The 22,971-nt window shown below is 40.9% G+C and overlaps 1 protein-coding gene across 1 annotated transcript in view; it reads left to right on the top strand.

Moving 5' to 3' along the window:
- Positions 1-22,971, top strand: part of ikbkb (inhibitor of nuclear factor kappa B kinase subunit beta) — a 66,187-nt gene that overhangs the window by 40,883 nt on the left and 2,333 nt on the right. Inside the window, exons 11-20 of the mRNA XM_034170716.1 lie at positions 130-324; positions 432-546; positions 5,742-5,865; positions 5,946-6,097; positions 6,672-6,733; positions 6,814-6,914; positions 7,009-7,058; positions 7,150-7,249; positions 14,779-14,926; positions 18,913-19,010. Coding sequence (XP_034026607.1) covers positions 130-324; positions 432-546; positions 5,742-5,865; positions 5,946-6,097; positions 6,672-6,733; positions 6,814-6,914; positions 7,009-7,058; positions 7,150-7,249; positions 14,779-14,926; positions 18,913-19,010 — 1,145 coding nt within the window. The remainder of the gene's footprint in view (positions 1-129; positions 325-431; positions 547-5,741; positions 5,866-5,945; positions 6,098-6,671; positions 6,734-6,813; positions 6,915-7,008; positions 7,059-7,149; positions 7,250-14,778; positions 14,927-18,912; positions 19,011-22,971) is intronic.

Below are 22,971 nucleotides of genomic sequence, written 5' to 3'. Positions count from 1 at the left end.
GCAGTGCTTCAATTCAAATTGAGCTTGGGAGGTCCCAGACTTGTTTTTATTTGCTGTAGTGGTACTGACAGCAGTCTTTGGTCTGCATTCTCTTCTAATATTGTGTTCGCCACTTCTCTTTTCTCTCAGCTGGTTCATGTCCTGAACATGATGTCTGCTAAGATCCTGACATACTCTGTCTCAGCCAAGGAGACTGTGGCAGACTTGCAGCTGAGAATAGAAAAAGACACTGGCATCCCTACAGCCAATCAGGAACTGCTGCTGGAGGCGGGGTTAGCCTTAGAACCTCATGGACTGGCCGCACATTGCGCCGTTGATTATGAAGTAATAACTGACACAAATACTGTGCATGCAGTATCTTGGCAGAATGCTCGCTACCTGAAAGCACCAATGACCAGATTCATAGTATTACATTGGACCTGTGTCTGCAGGAGGTAGATGGACGACGGACAGATTTTCCTCTGGTCTTCCTCTTAGATCGCTCCTCGTGCACTTATGAACCCCATTTTGCCCCTCGCATCCTCCCTGATAATATCCTCTTCGTCCGTAAGTAAACACCTTGTTTTCTTTCTCATCTAAGAATTTTTTAACATATTTTCATTTAATCACATCTTATGTTGGATCATTTGGGAGACACTTAGGTCTCAGTGTCATTCTGCTGTTTTTTAAACTGCTTTTTGCTATTTCTACTGTAACATCCTGAAAAGAATTTTAAAACCAACAGAAATCTCAAGCACCACATGTTCCCTTATTCACAAAAATGTCTGAGCTTCCACGCTTGAGAGGTGCACGATGCTCAGAACAGTCATTTAAATAAATAAACGAACTGTAGCAACAAAAACAATGTGACAAGATCATTTTCATGTGGTAAGACACATTTGACCATATTTGAACCACACATACAGCCAGTATAAAAAGAGAGATCGTTGTACAGCATGACTCCTTATAAACCATTTTCATTCATAATATCCCCCATAAACAAATACTGTGTGTGTGTGTGTGTCTGTGTGTGTGTGTCTGTGTGTGTGTGTCTGTGTGTGTGTGTCTGTGTGTGTGTGTTTCGGGGGGGCTGTAGGAATCACCCCGTTTGTCTGACTGTCCGTGAGTCTTTTAAGCACGACTCCTTATAAACCATTTGATTGATTTTTAATGAATCTGTAGCACTGAAGATGTGCTTGCATGGACATGGCATTGTTTAACCTTTGCGCAGCTTCGTTCCTGCAGCTGGCGCTTCATCAGGATTTTTAAATTGTTGAAAAATTTGAACGAAGGACAACGAAAAACTCAGTTTGTCTGTGTTTCGTTTTGCTGTCGTTCTTGACGTTTGACGTTTTTTAATCATTTGTTTAGTTTTTGTAACGTTATTGTTTCATTTGACTTTGTTCGACCGGCTGAATGTTTTCACACCGTGCAGAAGCCAGTTTCTGAGCGCTGAGGCTGCTGATGCGTTCATGTACCGTTGGAAATTACAGGGCAAACTTGGGCTGCTTGCTTGGATTTTTTTAATCTGTGTGGGGGGTCAGCTTCAATGGCTGAGGCTGAATTAATCTTTTGTGTGGATACAATTAATTATTTTGCCACAAGCAACTGCTGAATTTGAAACAACAAAAAAGTTGTGTAATTTCCGACGGTACTTGAATGCAGCATTAGCACCAGCAGCAGCTGTTGCGTGCGCTTATTATTTTGTATTAAATATAACAATATGAGTGTAGGAATGACAGTCTATTCCTTCTGTACATGTGGCAACAGGTAGATGAATCAAAATGATTATATAAAGAGCTGTTCTGGAAGGAAGAATTCACGTTGTGGATCAGTGATCAGCTGGTGGAATAACCGCACATGTGAGTCAATGCGCGCGTTCACACGCACTGATTAATTTACTGCACTGATATATTCAATCATCTTTACACTTATATTTATTCCCTCTTTTGACAGTTTTCTGTTATAAATCAATATATATGGCTTACATAATAACAGTAACATAATACAGTGATAGTGACCATGGCACACTTTTTTTTTTTTTTATTGGAGTAAGACGGAGCGCGCAGCGTGTCGGCAGACAGTGTAGATTCTGATGATGAAGATGATCCCTCTTTTGTTCTGGATGAGGAACCAGAGCAGGTGGTCCACCGACACAGATCTCCACAGATTCTGTTTGCAGTTTCTCCAGGACTCAGGCGCTATGAGTTCCGTCCCAGCGCCGAGTCCTGGAACTCAGAGATCCAGACACACACTGCTCCAGCTGTGGCTCCAGGCACGTTTCATTTAAAGCGTCGAGGTCGTGAGCTTCGTTTTTTAAGTTCCTCTTTCGTCCCTTTTGCGCTCTTGCTTCGCAGGCTGTTCGGTGATAAAGCTCTTCCGTCCACCTTTTCTCAACGAATTGTGACTTGTTTTACTTTTTTTTTCACTTCGTTCAGGAATCGTCGTGTGCCGTGTGACTGGGCCATTAGGTGTGAATGTGTTTGTTTGTCTATATGTGGCCCTGTGACAGATTGCCGTCCTGTCCAGGGTGTGCCGAGCCTCACGCTCTGACTGCTGGGATAGGCTCCAGCTCCCCGCGACCCTTAATTGGAGTAAGCGGTTGAAGATGAGTGAGCGCATATACAGTGCGGAAAATAAGTATTTGAACACCCTGCAATTTTGCAAGTTCTCCCACTTAGAAATCATGGAGGGGTCTGAAATTTTCATCTTAGGTGCATGTCCACTGTGAGAGACATAATCTAAAAAAAAATCCGGAAATCACAATGTATGATTTTTTAATAATTTATTTGTATGTTACTGCTGCACATACGTATTTAAGCACTTGTGAAAATCAATACTAATATTTGGTACAGTAGCCTTTGTTTGCAATTACAGAGGTCAAACGTTTCCTGTAGTTTTTTACCAGGTTTGCACACACTGCAGCAGGGATTTTGGTCCACTCCTCCATACAGATCTTCTTCAAATCTTTAAGGTTTGGAGTTTCAGCTCCCTCCAAAGATTTTATATTGAGTTCAGGTCTGGAGACTGGCCAGGCCACTCCAGGACCTTGAAATGCTTCTTACGGAGCCCCTCCTTAGTTGCCCTGGCTGTGTGTTTGGGGTCATTGTCATGCTGGAAGACCCAGCCATGACCCGTCTTCAGTGCTCTTACTGAGGGAAGGAGGTTGTTTGCCAAAATCTCACAATACATGACCCCATCCATCCTCCATTCAATATGCTGCAGTCGTCCTGTCCCTTTTGCAGAAGAGCACTCCCACAATATGATGTTTCCACTCCCATGCTTCACGGTTGGGATGGTTTTCTTGGGGTTGTTCTCATCCTCTAAACATGGTAAGTGGAGTTGATTCCAAAAAGCTCTATTCTGGTCTCATCTGACCACATGACCTTCTCCCATGCCTCCTCTGGATCATCCAGATGGTCACTGGTGAACTTCAAATGGGCCTGGACATGTGCTGGCTTGAGCAGGGGGACCTTGCTGCCCTGCAGGATTTTAAACCATGACAGCATCATGTGTTACTAAGGTAATCTTTGTGACTGTGGTCCCAGCTCTCTTCAGGTCATTGAGCAGGTCCTCCTGTGTAGTTCTGAGGTTTCTCAGAATCATCCTTACCCCACAAAGTGAGATCTTGCATGGAATCCCAGACCGAGGGAGATTGACAGTCATCTTGTGTTTCTTCCACTTTCTAATAAATATTCATAACAGTTATTGTCTTCTACAAAGCTGCTTGCCTTGTTGTCCTGTAGTCCATCCCAGTCTTGTGCAGGTCTACAGTTTTGTCCCTGGTGTCCTTAGACAGCTCTTTGGTCTTGGCTATGGTGGACAGGTTGGAGTGTGATTCATTGTGTGAACAGGTGTCTTTTATACAGGTAACAAGTTCAAACAGGTGCAGTTAGTACAGGTAAAGAGTGCAGAATAAGAGGGCTTCTTAAAGAAAAATTAACAGGTCTGTGTGAGCCAGAATTCTTGCTGGTTGGTAGGGGAGCAAATACTTATTTGCAGCAGTAACATACAAATTAATTATTAAAAAATCATACATTGTGATTTCCGGATTTTTTTTTTTTTTTTTAGATTATGTCTCTCACAGTGGACATGCACCTAAGATGAAAATTTCAGACCCCTCCATGATTTCTAAGTGGGAGAACTTGCAAAACCGCAGGGTGTTCAAATACTTATTTTCCTCACTGTACATTACATGCAAACAACTAGTATGGATCATTTCAGTAATGGCTGCCAACTGCTGCTGTATCGAAACAGTTTCTTTTTAACTGGACTTGGACAAACAGAGTTTTGTACAGACGTATTCAGATAAAGTTACAGTGATCGCATAACAAATTGAAAATATCAAATTGATGTAATGTTGCTGGGTGTTCAAATGACAGGAGATGGTATGTTTATGATGATAATGATAGACTTTTTGGCTCCTTCCCCCACCCGGTACTGCTGCCTCTGCACTGCCAGAAAGTATATTTCAGTCAGTCCATCTGGATATTTATTTCAGCATCTATGCAGTTAAAGTTGTGATACTTAAGCAGAAACAGGAAAAAATTATAAAATATCTTTTGTGAAAACAGGCGGAACATATCTTTGGCCCAATGCAGTGATTGGATATATTCATACCCGTAATTCAACTCGCAGCATGTGTGGCACTCACAAGTTGAAATGATCTGTGGCAGAGTTTGGGGGTTATCTTTTGTGAGCTTCATCACAGATCTCTAGTTTATTTTGTAGAACAACAATAAAATGCTTTTAGGTTTATATGAACTAAATAAACCTGTAATATGACTTTAAGGACCTGATCAAAAGGTGATAAGGACACAGTCTTTATTTAATGATATTCGTTGCCTGATAAATTGGGGCACACTTGAATCTCCATCTCATACTGCTGTTTCACTTACTTTTGGTATTTCCTCTGTAGAAATTCTGCTCAAAAAGATTGTTAAACCAATTAGGGATTGAACAATTAGCCATAATAGTTGACTACAACTAGCTAACATCCAACTAGTCACCTACTTTTTTATTAATCAACTAGTCGAAAGCCATTTATTAAGTTCATTAAACCCTTAAAAGAATAGACCTATAGGAGCTGCCACCACTCCATTCACTCAGTGGCAAGTGAATTAGTCAGCTCAAACGGGTTGGCTGTGCCTAGTAAATGAATGCAGGTATTGTCTTCATTCTAATACTGTTTTTTTGTATTTGTGATTTTTGTGCTTATATTTGTTAAAATAAATGTCAGATTTGAGTTTCACCATGAAGATTCGAAATTGGCTTAATTCATTCAAAGTCAAATTTAGTCGTCGACTAGTCGACGACTAAAGGTACCCCACTAGTCGACTAATGATTTTCATTAGTTGTCCCAACCCTAAAACTAATCGTTATCTCCAGCACGACTATGAATCACATTCTTTTATTTACAAAATGTGTCGATCTCCAGGCCTGAGGGATGCTGGATGCTCAGCACATTCATTTAATGTATGAGATGGACAAGAAATATTTTCCACAAGTCAGTCCACATTTGACCATCTTTCACCCACATTCAGGATAAAAGTCTGTTGCAAAGCTTTTAGACATTCTGAATTTTATAGAGTATTTAGGGGCATCATTTTTATTGTTGAGCAAAATGTGAAATGAATTTCGGTGTAAACTAAAATCTCCAGCAATTGCGCAAATTACTTCAGGTTTTTGGACCACAAACTACTGTCCTCTGCCAAATAAACCGTCTTTACTCAGTTTTCTCTCTCTCTCTCCTTTGTTTTTAGAGGAAGATCCGTTACGAATCCTGCCGTATAGTCATGTCAGGAGGACATGTGGACAAGCGTGGCACACCATCCGTTCTCTGAAGGAAGACTGGCAAAGACTGCAGCAAGGGCAAAAAGCTGCTATGTAGGGCATCTATCCATTTACTTACACACACACACACACACTATCTGTTTAATCAAATGCATGTTTGCCTCTTCTTTCAGCATGAGCCTACTGAGACACAATTCATCCCTGTCAAAACAAAAGAATGAAATGGTGTCCATGTACCAGAGACTCATGGCCAAGTTGGACTTCTTCACCACCAGCCTTCACATTGATATGGACAAATACCAGGAGCAGACAGCCACCGGGATCGGTACTGTGACTCAGCCAGATATTGAAATCTGGCAACACGGTGGCGCTGTGGCTAGCATTCTTGCCTCGTAGCAAAAAGTTCCTGGGTTCAGTTTCACCAGTACCCCATTCCTTTCTCATTTCTGTGTGGAGTTTGTATGTTCTGTCTGCACAGCCAGAAGACTGAAGGAGAAAAAAACAAAATAATGAGGAATCAGTGGTTGCGCCCCATTTACTGTCTGTGTTGCTTGTTGTGCAAGCTAACAAGTTGGACATCACAGATATTTCTTATCACTAGAGAAGGCAAGAGAACCTGAAAGTGAATGCATGAAAGAAAACAGCTTTGACCAGTGACGGTATAATGTAATGTGCAACCTTAGTACTAGATGACACTAAATTCTACACACTGTAGCTTTAACAGTTTGTTGCTTTTGCCTGAAGCAGAAAATGCCTAACGTCCATATTACAACAGCTATTCTTCAAATGTAGCTTTATTTATTTATTTATTTATTTTAAGTACTCACAAATACGTAAAACTATTTGGCAGACTGGTGTGTAGTATTGTTCCTGTCTCATGGCTGTGTTGTGTTTTGTAGCATCAGAGAAACTTCTGGGTGTGTGGAGGGAGATGGAGCAGACTGCTGTCAGCTGTGGTCAGGTAGGGACGGTGTTTTTGTGCTAAAGTGGAAAAAACATTAATGTGCTTTAAAAGACTAAGAGCCACATGTGGGTGTCCAGGTCAATGTGAGTGAACTGGAGGAGGAGATGATGCAGCTACAGCCAGACATTGTGGATGTGCAGAGACAGCCGTGGAGGAGTGGAGAGGCTCTCGACACACTGTAAGTCTCATCCAAAATTGAAAAGGACAACAAAAAAAAGCACATGTTGGGTTAGGAGCTTGGACTCTGTTCTCTTCTCCTCTGTGTTACTCAGTGAGGGAAAGGCCATGGAGCTGTTCCGCAAACTCAGAGAGAAACCCAGAGGTTTGGATTCCATATGTTCACTTTACAAAGTGTCCACATTAAAACAAAGTGATCTTTATGTCCGGCTCATCTTTTTCCTTTCTTCGATCAGACCAGAGGTGTCCAGGCACCAGTGAGGAGGTGGTGCGTTTGGTGTTTCAGGCTGTGCAGTTCTACGAAAGGAAGCTCAGAGATTTCTACACACATCTCAGGTACTTGCACACACTGAGGCTGGTGTCATCCCATTCTGTTTCCCAGCTGCACAAATAACAGCTCTGCCCATGGTGGCTTTTGTGGTTTCTCACCATATGCACCATAAATCATTGACTTACCTTTGGTTTGTGTGTGTTTATGTCAAAATCAGTGATACACATTCATAGATCAAAAAGTATAATGTGTTTTCCAGACACCGTAGTATAAGTCGCATCTGTCTGAAGGTCAGATACTTTTCTATTAGACCATGTATATAATCACAACTCAAAGACTTCAGTAGCAATGAATGTGCGTACGGCACAAAACGGCTGAGTAGGTTTACCTGTGTGGTAAGCTGATAACTCGGCTGAGTTATGGTGTCTTTCCCAGGCTTTTATGGAGTGATGATGATGAGGATGAGAAACAGCTGACAGCCAGCAGAGTGCACCTGGTGGTGTCCAAGGAGGCCAACAGGCCCGTGCGCCCTCTAAGGGCCAAAAAGTGCCAGCATGGCAGGGTGCCATCTGGTGGTGGGCCAGCAAGACTTCCTCTTCAGCAGCCCACATAACAGTTTTCCATGAAATACACATCGTATATAATGGATTTTGTATAACAGATTTTCGCTCACATTGGACAAAACGTCCCGTCCGATCGCAATGCATTTCAAATAAAACGCCTCGCATATTCTCTGTCTGGAATATCATATACCGGACAGAGCAGCCTGGACGTGCCCAGTAACAGATGTATGAAATGAAGTTCAGCACTGACACTCGCTGATTCGAGGAAAGTGGGTACCATATTTCCATGATTAAAAAACCGGGCATTTATTTTTTTCAAACCATGCTCAGGCCACAGGACCTAAACAAGGCAGGGCGTAATTCAAGGCCAGTGATTATTAACAAAATGCTGCTTGCACTGTAATATAATGTTAAGTTTCACACATATTCCTTCGTGTGGCAAACCAAACCGCTTGAGATCACGGCCCTCTGCGCAGCTGCACACCTGCGACACTGCAAAAGGCTGTGATTTGGCACTTTTCTGCTTTCACTTCTTCCTCTCCCATCATATTTTAAAAGTTTTTGCAGTGTGCCCACCGAATACATTTCAATCATGGATCGAATATGTTTGGCAGAAAATTCCGCAAATATAACCAACTATACATCACAGAGTCAGAAAAAGATGCTCAAATGACCTGCAATTCATGGAGGAAAATAACGTGTATTGTACCCTTAGTTTGGAGGTTGATGATTGCATGAATAAGTGGAGCTCGTTGAGGGATAGATTAATTCAGAAAAGCTACTGTTTCTGCGGCAAATTGCATTAAGACGTGACTGAGAACTTTAAAAGGGTCATGTGCACATCGACGTCATTACATGGGCGCAAAGCTGGAGAATTATAAATCAGGCTTTATGGTTTTAAGGCCCCACTCCACAGTGAACTTGGAAAAAAGAGTGACTCAGCCATATGTACATAATCTTTTTAATGCACATAATGTCTGGCACTTATTTAAGGCAGGCGTTTATTTTTTCAGACTAAGTTTTGACCCGGTCATTGAATGAGGCAGATCATTCAGCGCCCCCTGGCTGTAATCTAATCTGTTAAATACATATAACTGATTTTGTTGATTTTATACATATAGTGAATTTCAATTATAACGGACAAAATTCGCTGGTCCACCTGAATCCATTATATGCGAGTTTTACTGTACATATAAACCTGAACTATTTGTTAGTGTCAACTAAGTAAAACGCAAACAAACTCAAACCCCTGGAAGTGTGATGAAGGGTGTAAAAACCTTGATACGTTCAAAAATTCACTGGTCCATTATATGCAAATTTTACTGTAGCTCAAAGAGTAAAACTAAACTCAAGGAGCAGATTGTAAATATCCAACCCATACTCTTTCATTTGGCATGTTTTTAATCTGTGAGTGTTATTTGTTAAACCCTCTAGAGCAGTTTTTCTCAGACTTTTTCAGACCAAAGACCACTTAACAAAACAGAAATTCTCACGACCACCTAACTCCCCAAATATCCAAACTCAATAGATCTGCTTCCATCTACAACATTGTCAGAGTGTCTTTATTAGTCTCCCTAAGGAGAAATTTTGTCTTGGACAGAGGCGTCCACTGCACAACAACACATCTGACACATACCACCCATGCATCAGAAACAACCACATAATAGATCAAAACTAAAATACAAATACATAATTAACAAAAACCATATTAGCATCCACAGAAATCTCTAACTTCTTCAGGGTTGTCCTGGTGGCTTTCCTCACTCTTCACTTTCTTATACAGTCACTCAGTTTTTGCGAACTATCTACTCCACACAGATTTACCATAGAGTGCTATACTGTTTGTGTTTCTTCATAATTCATGTAAATAATGTCCAAGACATAGTCACTGTCTTGGGAATGTTCACTTATCCATCTCCTGACTTGTCTGAAGAAAACTGTATATAAAAGTGATGGTTTACATGTGCTATACTAAAGGGGGCACTTACTTATTCACACCATCATTTTGGCTTTTAGATTTGTAATTAATTTATTTCAAATTGTAGAGATTTACTTTCACTGTGAGTTTAAAGAGCATGATTTTGGAAATTCTAATATACAAGGCCTGAATTTTTGTTTTGTTTTTTGATGTCCTAATAAAAATCTAACATGTAAAGGGTCAAGGGGGCAAACACTTTTTCACAGCACTGTATATATATTTTTTTATTTTCACAGCTTGCACTGTGTTCCCACATGCATGAAACCGTCACAGCGGCATCGTGCACGCCTGCCCATCGTCTTGATGTTTTCATGGTTCGCTCATACGAGCTGTTCCGCCGTGATTCGCCCCGATTTGTACTTAGTTGTACTATGTGTGAAGGGGCCCTTAGGGAGTTACAGGTACCACCATACCAATGATTTTGCCAGATATTTTTGTCAGATTTAGTATTTGAGTTTTTGATTTAACCATTAAATTACCAAACCAGCTGGTAGTACCATACCATAATACAGACTCAGTAGTTGCTCTGTAGAAAATCAACATAATATTCCTACATACACCAAACAATCGGAGTTGACGGAGAGAGTGCATGTGCTGGTGGATTCGGGCACAACGCTTGACATTTGCGTGTGCCAGCTTAAGTTATTATCAATGTAAACCCCCAGATATTTATATGAATCCACCTGCTCAATGTTACGTCCATGTATGGCTACCACATTATGGTCCCCAACAGACCTGGGTCCACCAACATCTCCACTGTTTTATTTGTATTCATCTGCAGTTGTTGGGCATCACACCAGTTCACAAACCTGTCCACTTAAATTGGTATTAGTGTTTAGCAGACAAGTATTACAGTGTCATTTAAAAATTTAACAACGTACTGGTTTGGCTGGGAGCTGACACAGAGCTGGTATACAATGTAAAAAGAAATGGTGAACTAACACAGCCCTGAGGGACACCAGTGCTGCTTAATGCAATATCAGAGAAGACAGAATTAAACTTCACCTGCTGTGACCTGTTTGACAAGAAAGAGTGATACCACCTAATTAAGAAAGGGTTCACGTTCAGCTGATAGTTTTTGAAGAAGGATATGTGACTGATAGAGTTAAAAACAGAACTAAAATCAATAAAAAACTAATTTGGCATATGCAGAGGAACTCTCCAGATGCTTTAAAACCAAGTTCACTGTAGTTAAAATGGCATCACTCGCACTCTGCTTCCTTTGTACGCAAACTGATAATGATCCAAGTGTGACTCTACATCTGTACTAAGCTCCTGAATTAACAGTTTCTCCAATGCTTTCATTACGTTAGCGGTTAGAGCCACCGGCCGAAAATCATTGTTCCCTTAGAGGCATAATTTCTTGGGGACTGGAGTAATAACTGATCTCTTCCAAAGCTCAGGTACCGAATAGAGAGCTGGAAGAGTTGATGCCAAACTGGAGTGAGCTCCTCTGCAAATGTTTTTAAAAGAAAAGCAGACATATTGTCTGACCCTGTTGCTTTCTTAGTATGCATTGATTTAAAAACTTGAGTGACTGATTGTAGGTTAATTAAAATTCTGTCCTTATGCAAATTACACCTAATCTCTTGTGTCCATGTTTGTCATTCCACAAATGGGTGATTCTTAGACTACGGGCACTTATTATGTCCTTTGATCATATTGTAGGAAAAACAGAAAAAAGGGGAAATTTCACACTTTTATAGTTATCTTTACAATGAAAGTGTGTTAAGAAATTTGTTCTAGTAGTCTATGATGACTTCTTCACCTGTTTTCAGCATCATTATATGCAAATATTGCCGTTTTGTGCTTGACCCACACCCAGACTTTTGACCTTCAATGATAAAAATGAATGGTAAAGAAACGTTTTTTCTAATGTTTTAAAATATCTCTGAATAAAATATCAGTAAAATAATCAAAACATAATTGGGGTATTCAATGTCATACAACTGTTGTGATTTTTTTAAACAAAATGTAGTTGTCCCACACTATTGCCGTGATTTCCACCACAACACTGTAATGTCCCTTTAAACAGTTTGTATGAAAGATTGTTTGGGTAATTTCTATGGAGATAAACAGTGACATCAGAGCACATGTATATGAGTGATTCTTTAACTGCGGGCACTATTGGCCTTGTAAATGTAATTTCCACCACACCATTGCCTTACAATATAAAGCGCCTTGGGGCAACTGTTTGTTGTGATTTGGCGCTATATACATGTGCTCTGATGTCACTGTTTATCACCATAGAAACTACCCAAACAATCTTTCATACAAACTGTTTAAAGGGACATTACAGTGTTGTGGTGGAAATTACGGCAATAGTGTGGGACAACTACATTTAGTTTAAAAAAAATCAAAACAGTTGTATGACATTGAATACCCCAATTATGTTTTGATTATTTTACTAACATTTTATTCAGAGATATTTTAAAACATTGGAAAAACATTTCTTTACCATTCATTTTTATCATTGAAGATCAAAAGTCTGGGTGTGGGACAAGCACAAAATGGCAATATTTGCATATAATGATGCTGAAAAAAGGTGAAAAAGTCATCATAGACTACTAGAACAAATTTCTTAACACACTTTCATTGTAAAGATAACTATAAAAGTGTGAAATTTCCCCTTTTTTCTGTTTTTCATACAATATGATCAAAGGACATAATACGTGCCCGTAGTCTAAGAATCACCCATATAGCGCCAAATCACAACAAACAGCTGCCCCAAGGCGCTTTATATTGTAAGGCAATGGTGTGGTGGAAATTACATTTACAAGGCCAATAGTGCCCGTAGTTAAAGAATCAGCCAAATATATTATATTACTATCTATTAGACTTTGGAGTAATTTTTAAACTGTTTGAGAAACACTTTTAAGATAGAATGTGATAGTAATTTAAAATATGATATTTTACCAATATACTCACTGATCAGTAGGGGTCACTATTGGTGTGTGGACCACTCATGGAGAAAGGCTGATCTACAGAGGTTTGTGAAAGTGTCAATCTTTTGCATGTGAAATGGAAAAAGTAGTCCAGGTTATCTCATCACATATTATAATTATCTTTGGCGAGAGGTCTTATGTGACAGCGCAGAGACCTCTGGGAAACAAAACGCCTCTCTGGGATGTCAAAGGTAACCTTTTTAATCTGTAATTCAGCACATAGAAAGAATGCATTTCCACATTGTCAAACTTTTGTGGCATTAATTCAAGTCTTCACAGAACGCTGAGTTCAGTGGTCATTATTATACCGACACAGAGGAGCACCTTTCACATCTGTGCACTGACGCCAGGGTACTCAGAAAAAGCATTATTATTTACCTAATACCACCAAATGAAAATGTCTCTCAGTAGTACAGTAGATGTTAAAAACATTTACAAGTTCAGTCGAAGTTGAATCGATGCCCCACCAAAGAGTACCATCTGTCCAAGATTGCTACGAGTGACTATTGAATGGATAATATGCTTTATTTTTCTAATCCATCCTGGTGCAAATTCATCTTTTGTGTTGTCAGACTGTGTACCCATTTTTTAAGTGGGCATCTTCAGAATATCTAGTTCATCTTTTCAGCTTTGAGTTCCAGCATTCAAAGGGCCTTTTAATAGAGTTGTTAACAGTTTTTTAAATGTCATAGCAAACTGTGAATTTAAAAATGTTCAGCTCCTAATTAATGTTATACTAGCATGAACAGCTGCAGATAAGATGGTTTATTATAACGTGTTAAAGTCATAACATGTTACTAATGAAACCTTTTTCTTTTAACAAAAAGCCATAGAGTCTGTAGTTATAAATGTTTTAAATTAATAAGTAGCATTTGGTAATGGTCTGCAGTGCAACAGCCTGAAAATGTGTCAGCAATGATATTATAGTAGTCTTTATATTAATTTCCAAAAGTAAAAGTTGAATTTGATAAGAACTTTTTTAAATTGTTTTGTTTTTTTTAAATGTCTTGTTACACAGTTAAATTTGTTTTATCATGCTGTTATTATTAAATGTGGAAAGTAGTAGAACTTGAGGGCCATAAAATAGAGCACAATCCTCCACCAATTTCCAACCTTGTAATTCCCTACATACTGTATGTATGGGTTTTTCTTGTTTTTTAATTGAGGTCCACACATTATTTCTTAAGTAATTTGTTTTGTCTCGTAACGCTGTTGCTTGTGTCACCACAGTGAATCTGATATGGATCTGCATGTTGATTTGGCACAAGTTTGACAATGGATACCCCTCCTGATACAACTCCAGGTGTACAAGGAGAATGGGGCACTTGTGGCATTGAATCAGGGACCTTCTGTTTTACAAGCAGTTGCACTGACCTCTTGCACCACCATGCTGCCCACATTAATTGTATATATGACAAAAATATTGAAACTTGCCCTTTCTTGTAGTTTTGATAAAATTGAAATGAAAATCTTTGCTGTGCCAGTACATCCAGATCTGTACCAAAATACAGTGATGATAGTACCTAAGTAATTTACTCAAGTACTGTGCTTAAGTACACATTTTAGGTATTTAGTATTTCTATTTTCTGCTACTTTATTAACTTACTTTAAAGGTTTGCTTGTGCTGAATGCTGGATGTGCAAACCACAGTTTAGTTTTCATCTGTAGCATAACAGTGACAAAGGAATCCATCCATCCATCCATTTTCTATACCTGCATACTCTAATTAAGGGTCATGTGGGGCTGGAGCCTATCCCAGCCGTCACAGGGCGTTAGGCGGGGTTCACCTTCGACAGGACACCATCCTGTGACAAAGGAATCTTGAATCTTTTTTCTTTTACCCCACTACATCTCTGTGTACTTTTTACTCAGCTACATTTATCTGACCACTTTAGTTGCTAGTTACTTTGTAAATCCAGATTGAGAAAAGAAAAATTAGGTTTTGTTGGTACACATGGGGAAATTCACACGCTCCCCAGTAGTGTGTAAAATAACATAAAACATGTATAAAGAAATTAAAATCAGCTGCAGCATTGAAGTGATGAACACATCATAAATGCAGAATGACAGCACAAAGTGTACACCGTTTCTGTGTGTTTGTGTTGCAGTAAGACGGCAGCGTGCCGACAGCGTGTGATGGAGCTGCTGCCAAAGGTGGAGGGAGTGGTCCAGAAGATGGCAGAGAGCGAGAAAGTCCTCATGAGTCTGCAGGAGAAGCGACAGAGGGAGCTGTGGAACCTGCTCAAAGTAGCCTGTGTGAGGAGACATTAGCCCCACGTCCGGTCCATAAGTGTTTGGACAGTAACTCAATTTGTGTAATTTTAACTCTGCACCACCACAATGTAATGTAACAATCAAAGTGTGCTTCTTGTGTTCACTTTCAGATGTTTAATTAATTCAAGGAGTTTTACAAAAATAGTACATTAACCATTTAGGAATTACAGCAAGCTTTAGTCGGTGCAGCCATAAAGTATTCACAGCGCTTCACTTTTTCCACGTTTTACGTTACATCCTTATTCCAAAATGGATGACAATTTTTGTCCCTCAAAATTCTACACACAATATCCCACAATGACAATGTGAAAAATGGTTGTGTCATCCATAAATAGAAGTTTGGATCCACCAGGACTCTTCCTAGAGCTGGCCGTCTGCCTAAACTGAGTGATCAGGGGGAGAAGGACCTTAGTCAGGGAGGTGACCAAGAACCTGATGGTCACTTTGTCAGAGCTCCAGCTCTGTGGAGAGAGGAGAACCTTCCAGAAGGATAACCATCTCTGCAGCAATCCACCAATCAGGCCTGTATGGTTGAGTGGCCAGATGGAAATCACTCCTTAGTAAACGGCACATGGCAGCCCACCTGGAGTTTGCCAAAAGGCACCTGAAGGACTCTTAGACCATTATAAACAAAATTCTCATGGTCTGATGAGACAAAGATTAAACTCTTTAGCGTGACTGCCAGGCATCATGTTTGGAGGAAACCAGGCACCATCCCTACAGTGAAGCATGGTGGTGGCAGCATCATGCTGTGGGATGTTTTTCAGCAGCAGGAACCGGGAGACTAGTCAGGATTGAGGGAAAGATGAATGCAGCAATGTACAGAGACATCCTGGATGAAAACCTGCTCCAGAGCGCTCTTGACCTCAGACTGGGGTGACAGTTCATCTTTCAGCAGGACAATGACCCTAAGCACACAGCCAAGATATCAAAGGAGTGGCTTCAGGACAACTCTGTGAATGTCCTTGAGTGGCCCAACCAGAGCCCAGACCTGAATCCGATTGAACATCTCTGGAGAGATCTGAAAATGGCTGTGCACAGACACTCCCCATCCAACCTGATGGAACTTGAGGGGTGCTGTAAAGAGAAATGGGCAAAACTGGCCAACAATAGGTGCACCAAGCTTTGGCATCATATTCAAGAAGACTTGAAGCTGTAATTGCTGCCAAAGGTGCATAAACCGCAGCCAAAGTTTGCTCAAAGTATTGAGCAAAGGGTGTGAATACTTATGTACAAGTGATTTCTTAGTTTTTACATTTAATAGATTTGCAAAAATTTGAAAAAAAAATTTTTGAGAATAAACTTTTGAGAGGAAAAATTAATTTACTCTATTTCAGAAGAAGGCTGTAACATAAAATGTGCGAAAAGTGAAGCGCTGTGAATACATTCTGGATGCACTGTGCACAGCCTCTCCATTTTCAGAGCCCATAAGTAATTAGACAAAGTAAGTATACAGATTATTGTTAATATGAATTGGGGAGGTGATGGTATAGTGGTTAAAGCATTGGGCAGAGGATCCTCGGTTCAAATCCCAACCTGACCGGAAAATCACTAAGGGCCCTTGGGCAAGGTCCTTAATCCACGAGTTGCTCCCGGTGTGTAGTGAGTACCTTGTATGGCAGCACCCTCACATCGGGGTGAATGTCAGGCATTATTTGCAGTGTTGTATAGTAACGAAATAAAAATACTTCACTACTGTACTTAAGTACATTTTGGTAGACTTTGTACTTTACTTGAGTTTTTTTAATTCAGCTTACTTTCACTTCTATTTCACTACATTTCCGACCTTAATTGCATACTTCTACTCCGATACATTTTCTGTGCACCACGCCATTACTCATTACAAAAAAAACACACAAAAAAAGTCGCGTTTTCACCCAGAGACACCACTGATTACTAGTGACTGCAACGAAGTCAGGCCGATTTGACATGAGGCATGTCTAGTAGGCTTTTTTACAGTTGCGCACTTGTTTGTCAGGAAAATGATAATTTCTCTACATGGATTACAGACCTGCAGCGGGTCTGTAATCAACTTTTCTGCAGCGCGGCTTTGCTTTGAACCTTGAACCAATCGAAGCAATGATTTGCAGATCAAAGCAGTGCTTCGATCTATGATTCATGGATTCATTGTTTTATTTTGCTTTATCCTAATTTTTCCCCACTAAAACCCTGAAGAACATATGTCTGTGAGTAATATTTAATATTTTTATGTTAAACCGACCTGTTATGGTCTTCTGAAACAGTTGATAGATGTATTTTATAACTTAAAAACAGGACCGATGCTAAGGCGTTAGGATGTTTATGGCGTTTTCAGTGTTAAAGTTAGCATTAAGCTGTTCGCATCAGCACGTTTGTGTTGATTTGTTTTCTGTATAATTAATGGCTCAGCGTTCGTTGTTGTAAAAGAGTCAAATTGTAATTTTTTTAATTTATTTTTATTCATATATTAATAATAATAGCAACAGCAATAATAGTCTACATAATAGACAATAATAGTCAATAATAATAGACTAATAATGTTACAATACAATTTCAGAGAAAGAGACAAAAAGAACCTAATGAAACAAAACACAACAGAAAAGATAAAACCATCTAACAATGAAAATAAATAAATACATATAGAAATAAATAACTGTTTCCTGTGAACACCTAGTGAGTAGCCTACTCTCATTTAGGTTTTGAAACCTTGTTTAAGTGTTTTTGTGTGATGTGCACAATTTTCAGTACTTTGACTAATACTACCAGTCATTTACAAACCTAGATAAACTTTGTAATATAAAAAAATCAGTCCATTTTTGATTATTAATATTTACTTTTACTTTCAATACTTGAGTACATTTAGTTGTACATTACTTGTCATACTTAAGTACAATAAATACTAGATACTTTAAGACTTTTACTTGAGTAGCATTTCAATCAGTGACTTGAACTTCTACCAAAGTCATTTTTTAATGGGTATCTGTACCTTTACTTAAGTGTGATTTTCCGGTACTTTATACAACACTGATTATTTGTAAAGTGTTTTGAGTGTCTGATGCAGATGGAAAAGCGCTATATAAATGCAGTCCATTCACATTTAGTTTTCTTTTGACCAATTAGGAGATGGATATATGAACATTTCCAAGCCACTGAATTGTCTTCGACTTGATTTACATCAATCATTATGAAATATAAATAGTATGGGCCTGCATGGTAAATGGGTCTGGAGTATGCCATTCTCAAAGACTGAGTGACTGTGCAAAAAGGAGACTCATGAGGGAAGTCACCAAGACACCTAGACAACGCTGAAGGAGTTATTGCCTTCTGTGCATACTGGGCATACTGCAGCGTTTGACAAATGCACCTCCAGCTTTATTGTGCAGTGGAAGAGAGGATTTCCAAACAAGAAAACAGACCAGTTCTAGGCTCATGTTTCCTGTGTGTCTTCTGGCAAACTGCAGCTGAAATTTTAACAAAATTCTTTTCTGTTCCACTTCCCCCATGATGCTGTGGGACTGGTGATGCAACAGACAAAAGTTGCACTGTGCACCATTTCTCCAATCACAGCTGCAGAAGCCTACAGTTTCTTCATAGTTGCCTGGGTGTGTGGTGGCTTTCCTCACCAGTCTCATTCTTGTCTTGTATTTCTTAATGATTGATTTAAATGAGATCCAAGGCAGATCCAGAGACTTGAAAATGTGTATGTATCCATCCCAACATGAAGCAGAATGATGTCACTTATGGACCTGACTGTAATTTGCTGCAATTAGGTTTAGCAACTTTAGGTAATGCACAAGAATCAGACCTAAAGAGCAGCATGTCTGCAAATGTTGACAGACTGATGACTGAATCTGTTTAATTCTCAAGCACCAAAAATGTGTGTGTGTGCTCTCCATTCTGCTCAAATGCTTATTTGGAGTGTTTCTGCTTAAAAAATGTTGACATACCAAAGTGTTATCCTCAATAACTCGGTTCCTTCTCTGATGTAGAGTAAAGTTCGGAGCCCAGTGAGCGGTAGTCCAGATGGGTTACAAACCCCCTCTTCAGTCCCACCTCTGCTGACCTCCAGACACAGCTTGCAGCAACTGTGAGTGCGCACATGTGCATGCACCATTAAATACATACACTGTGGCTTATAGCATGTTTTTGTTCTTCTGAGTGAGATTTAGTTTTTGTAAAGTTTGTTAAAAATTCAGCATCAGTGCAGCTGTTTTCCTTGTTGCTAGATGCCAAGTTTGACGTCATGATGTCATGTCTGACACATGATGCATGAGTTTTACAATACCGAAACGACAGAAAAACACGGTGGCGTTGAAGAGATGAATTGCTAACATCTGAGGCGTACGGCTCCGATGGATTGAAAGATGAAGCAGCACTATGCGGAAGCAGGCAGACTGCATTGGGATATTAATCAGATTGTGTAGCGACTAATGATCACCTTGTCTCACAGCTTTGGCTCAGCTCAGCCAATCAGTACAGCATGACCAATTGTTTTCACCAAATGCAGAGCTACATCTCACCAGAATGTTATTGTTGTCTTTGTGCTGCAGAGTGGGATGATACAAATTCACGTCAAGTTCTAAAACCTCAGTTTTCTACCGGTGCTGCAAGCACTGTTTAAAAAAGGGCTTAAAACTGTCAAACACTGGTGACTGTTTTGGACTCAAACACTTGAAGAAAAAGCACATTCACAGTCACAGCCTTTTATTTAAATTCACAGATTAATTGTACAGGCAGTTATAGTTGACATCCAGCGTTACATTGATGTTAACAGCAGCCTGTAACCATCTGTATGTAACACGCACAGCTTCTCTTCACTTACAAATCTGTGCTTTTTCTTACTTTCATACAGTACAAAGAGGACACCTCTTTGTACTGTGATTAATACTAATCAGAATTATTCTTTAAAAAGTATCCATCTTTACAGAATTTGCTGTAAGTAGGTAATAGTAGCCAGCGGCATGAAGACAGTAATGACTCCAGCAATCTGACCTTTGGAGGTGGAGGTGGAGCGTGCACATCGCACTGGTAAAACAGGAGTCTCTGGAGACAGGCCGCGACCTATCGTCATCAAATTCCTGCATTTCAAGGACAAAACTGCAGTTTTACAATGAGCAAAGTATCTCAAAGGTACAAAGATATTTATTAATGAAGACTGTACCGATGCTGTACTTTTAAAAAGAAAGGAACTAATGCCAAAACTGAAAGCTGCACGCAAAAGAGGGGACATCGCTTATCTCGTGAGGGAGTGCTGTATGCTGCTTCTCACTGAGACCTGGCTCCACTCATCCATCCCGGACGAAGCTATCGAGCTAGCAGGCTACACAGCACATCGTCATGACAGAACATGGGCCTCTGGTAAGAGCAGAGGAGGGTGGGTGTGCATTTTTATCAATAACATCTGGTGCACGGACTCAAAGACTGTGAGCAGCGACTGTTCTGTAGATTTGGAGTTCATGTCTGTTAAATGCAGACCCTTTTACTTGCCCCGTGAATTCACAGCTGTCATGATTATGGCTGTTTATATTCCACCTGGTGCTGACTCTGGCTCCGCCCTCGGGCGGCTACATGACACAATCAGCAAACAACAAACCACATATCCTGAGGCTGTCCACATCATAGCAGGTGATTTAAATCATGTTGATTTAAAGATTGTTCTCCCCAAATTCCATCAGCATGTTAAGTGTCCAACGAGGGGAGACAACATACTGGACAAGGTGTATTCTAACATCAAAAAGGGCTTCAGAGTGAAACCTCTACCCCACCTTGGCCAGTCAGATCACATGTTCCTGCTTGTGAGGCCAGCATACACCCCCCTCAGGAAAAGTGCTCTTGTGATATCCAGATCTGTTAAAATCTGGCCTGATGGTGCTATTCAACAACTCCAGGACTGCTTCGAGTCCACAAACTGGTCTGTTTTTGAACATGAGGACTTGGAGCAGTATACAGCAGCTGTCTTTGGATATATCAGGTTCTGCAACGACATGGTTACTGTGGATAAGTACATCCGTGTTTATCCCAACACGAAAGCCTTGGATGACTCGGGAGGTGCGGAACCTGCACCAGGAGAGGAACTCCACCTTCAGGTGTGGTAATGGGGAGCTGTACAGCGCCGCCAGAGCCAACCTGAAGAAGGGGATCAGATGTGCCAAGACAGCTTATAGGAGGCGAATAGAGGACTGCTTCCAGAGTCAGGACTCTCGGCGAGTGTGGCAGGGTGTTCAGCACATCACGAACCACCGACCCAGCACCCTGTTGGCAGACTACAGTGATGCCTCACTGGCAGAGAACCTCAATAGCTTCTTTGCCCGTTTTGAGGTGCAGCCACCAGAGACAGTCATCGTCCCCTCACCTGCCCTCAACAGCCACGTCCTCACGCTGGAGGAACAGGAGGTGAGGCGGGTGTTGAGGGGGGTGAATTCAAGGAAAGCTGCGGGTCCGGACGGCGTCTCGGGACGGGTGTTGAGGAAATGTGCAGCTCAGTTAGCTGGTGTGTTTACAAACATTTTCAACCAATCCCTGAGCCAGGCTGCTGTCCCCCCCCCCCCGCCTGAAGTCCTCTATTATTGTCCCCCTCCCTAAGAGGACCAGGATCAGTGATCTGAATGACTATTGCCTGGTGGCACTAACTCCGATTATTATTAAGTGCTTCGAAAAGTTAGTCCGGGCCTACATCACCTCCTGCCTTCCCCCTGGGTTTGACCCTCACCAGTTTGCTTATCGTGCGAGCAGGTCCACGGACGATGCCATCATTATGGCTCTACATGCTGCTCTGTCCCATCTGGAGCAGCAGGGGAGCTATGTGAGGCTGCTCTTTGTGGACTTTACCTCAGCATTTAATACCATTCTTCCAAGCAGGCTGGTGATTAAGTTGTTGGACCTGGGGGTGTCCCACTCCATTTGCCGGTGGATCTTGGACTTCCTCACAGACCACTCTCAGAGGGTGAGAGTTGGCCCTCACATCTCTTTGGCCATTAGCCTCAGCACCGGCTCCCCTCAGGGCTGCTTTCTGAGTCCTTTGCTCTACACCCTCTACACCTATGACTGCACCCCCTCTCACTTCAGCAACAATATCATTAAGTTGCTGATGATACTACTGTTGTGGGACTCATTTCTGGTGAGGATGAGTCCGCCTATAGAGAGGAGGTGCAGCGGTTGTCGGTCTGGTGTAGGGAGAACAATTTGATCCTCAACACCTCAAAGACAAAGGAGATGGTGGTGGACTATAGAAGGAGGAAAACAGTCATCCAGCCACTGGTCATCGATGGGGACTGTGTGGAGTGGGTCTCTGAATTTTGTTTTCTGGCGTGTATTTGAGAGACGACCTGACTTGGAGCACAAATACTATGGCTACCATCAAGAAGGCACAGCAGAGACTCTATTTCCTGAGGGTTCTCAGGAATAACCATCTGCCACAGAGACTGCTGGTGTCCTTCTATCGCTGCTCCATAGAGAGCATTTTGACCTACTGTCTGTGTGTGTGGTTTTCCAGCTGCACAGTCACAGACAGGAAAGCTGTCCAGAGGGTCGTCACCACAGCCCAGAAGATCACTGGTTGTCTCTTGCCCTCATTAGAGGAACTGTATACAAGTTGTTGTCTCAGGAAGGCAAGGACTATAATCAGAGACCCCTCCCATCCTGGACACTATTTGTTTGAATTATTGCCATCAGGCAGACGATACAGGGCACTTAAGGATGTTTTCATGTTTTACTGTGGACTTGAATTTTGGCACTTCCTGTTTAGGACGCCCTGTACCATGAGTGAGCTTCGTGCCGCTGCGCAACACTTCACTCATATAAATAATATTTTTGTAAAAATGGGCAGGGGTATATCAGTTATGAGAAGACATGCAAGGTTTCTAAGTTGCACTACAAGGAAGTATGCTCTTAACGCACTATTATTAGTATATTTGGACTGTTGTCCAGTAGTTTGGTCAAATGTTACTGAATAAATTAATAGATTACAGATTATTCAGAATAGGGCTGCTCGTGTGGCACTTACGTAGATGCAGTTATAGGACAAATATCATCACAGTGCATAAAAAATT

This window comes from Thalassophryne amazonica, chromosome 5, assembly GCF_902500255.1.
Source record: "Thalassophryne amazonica chromosome 5, fThaAma1.1, whole genome shotgun sequence".
Lineage (NCBI taxonomy): Eukaryota > Metazoa > Chordata > Actinopteri > Batrachoidiformes > Batrachoididae > Thalassophryne > Thalassophryne amazonica.
The sequence above is the reverse complement of the archived record's forward strand: the minus strand, read 5'-3'. Positions and strand labels throughout refer to the sequence as shown.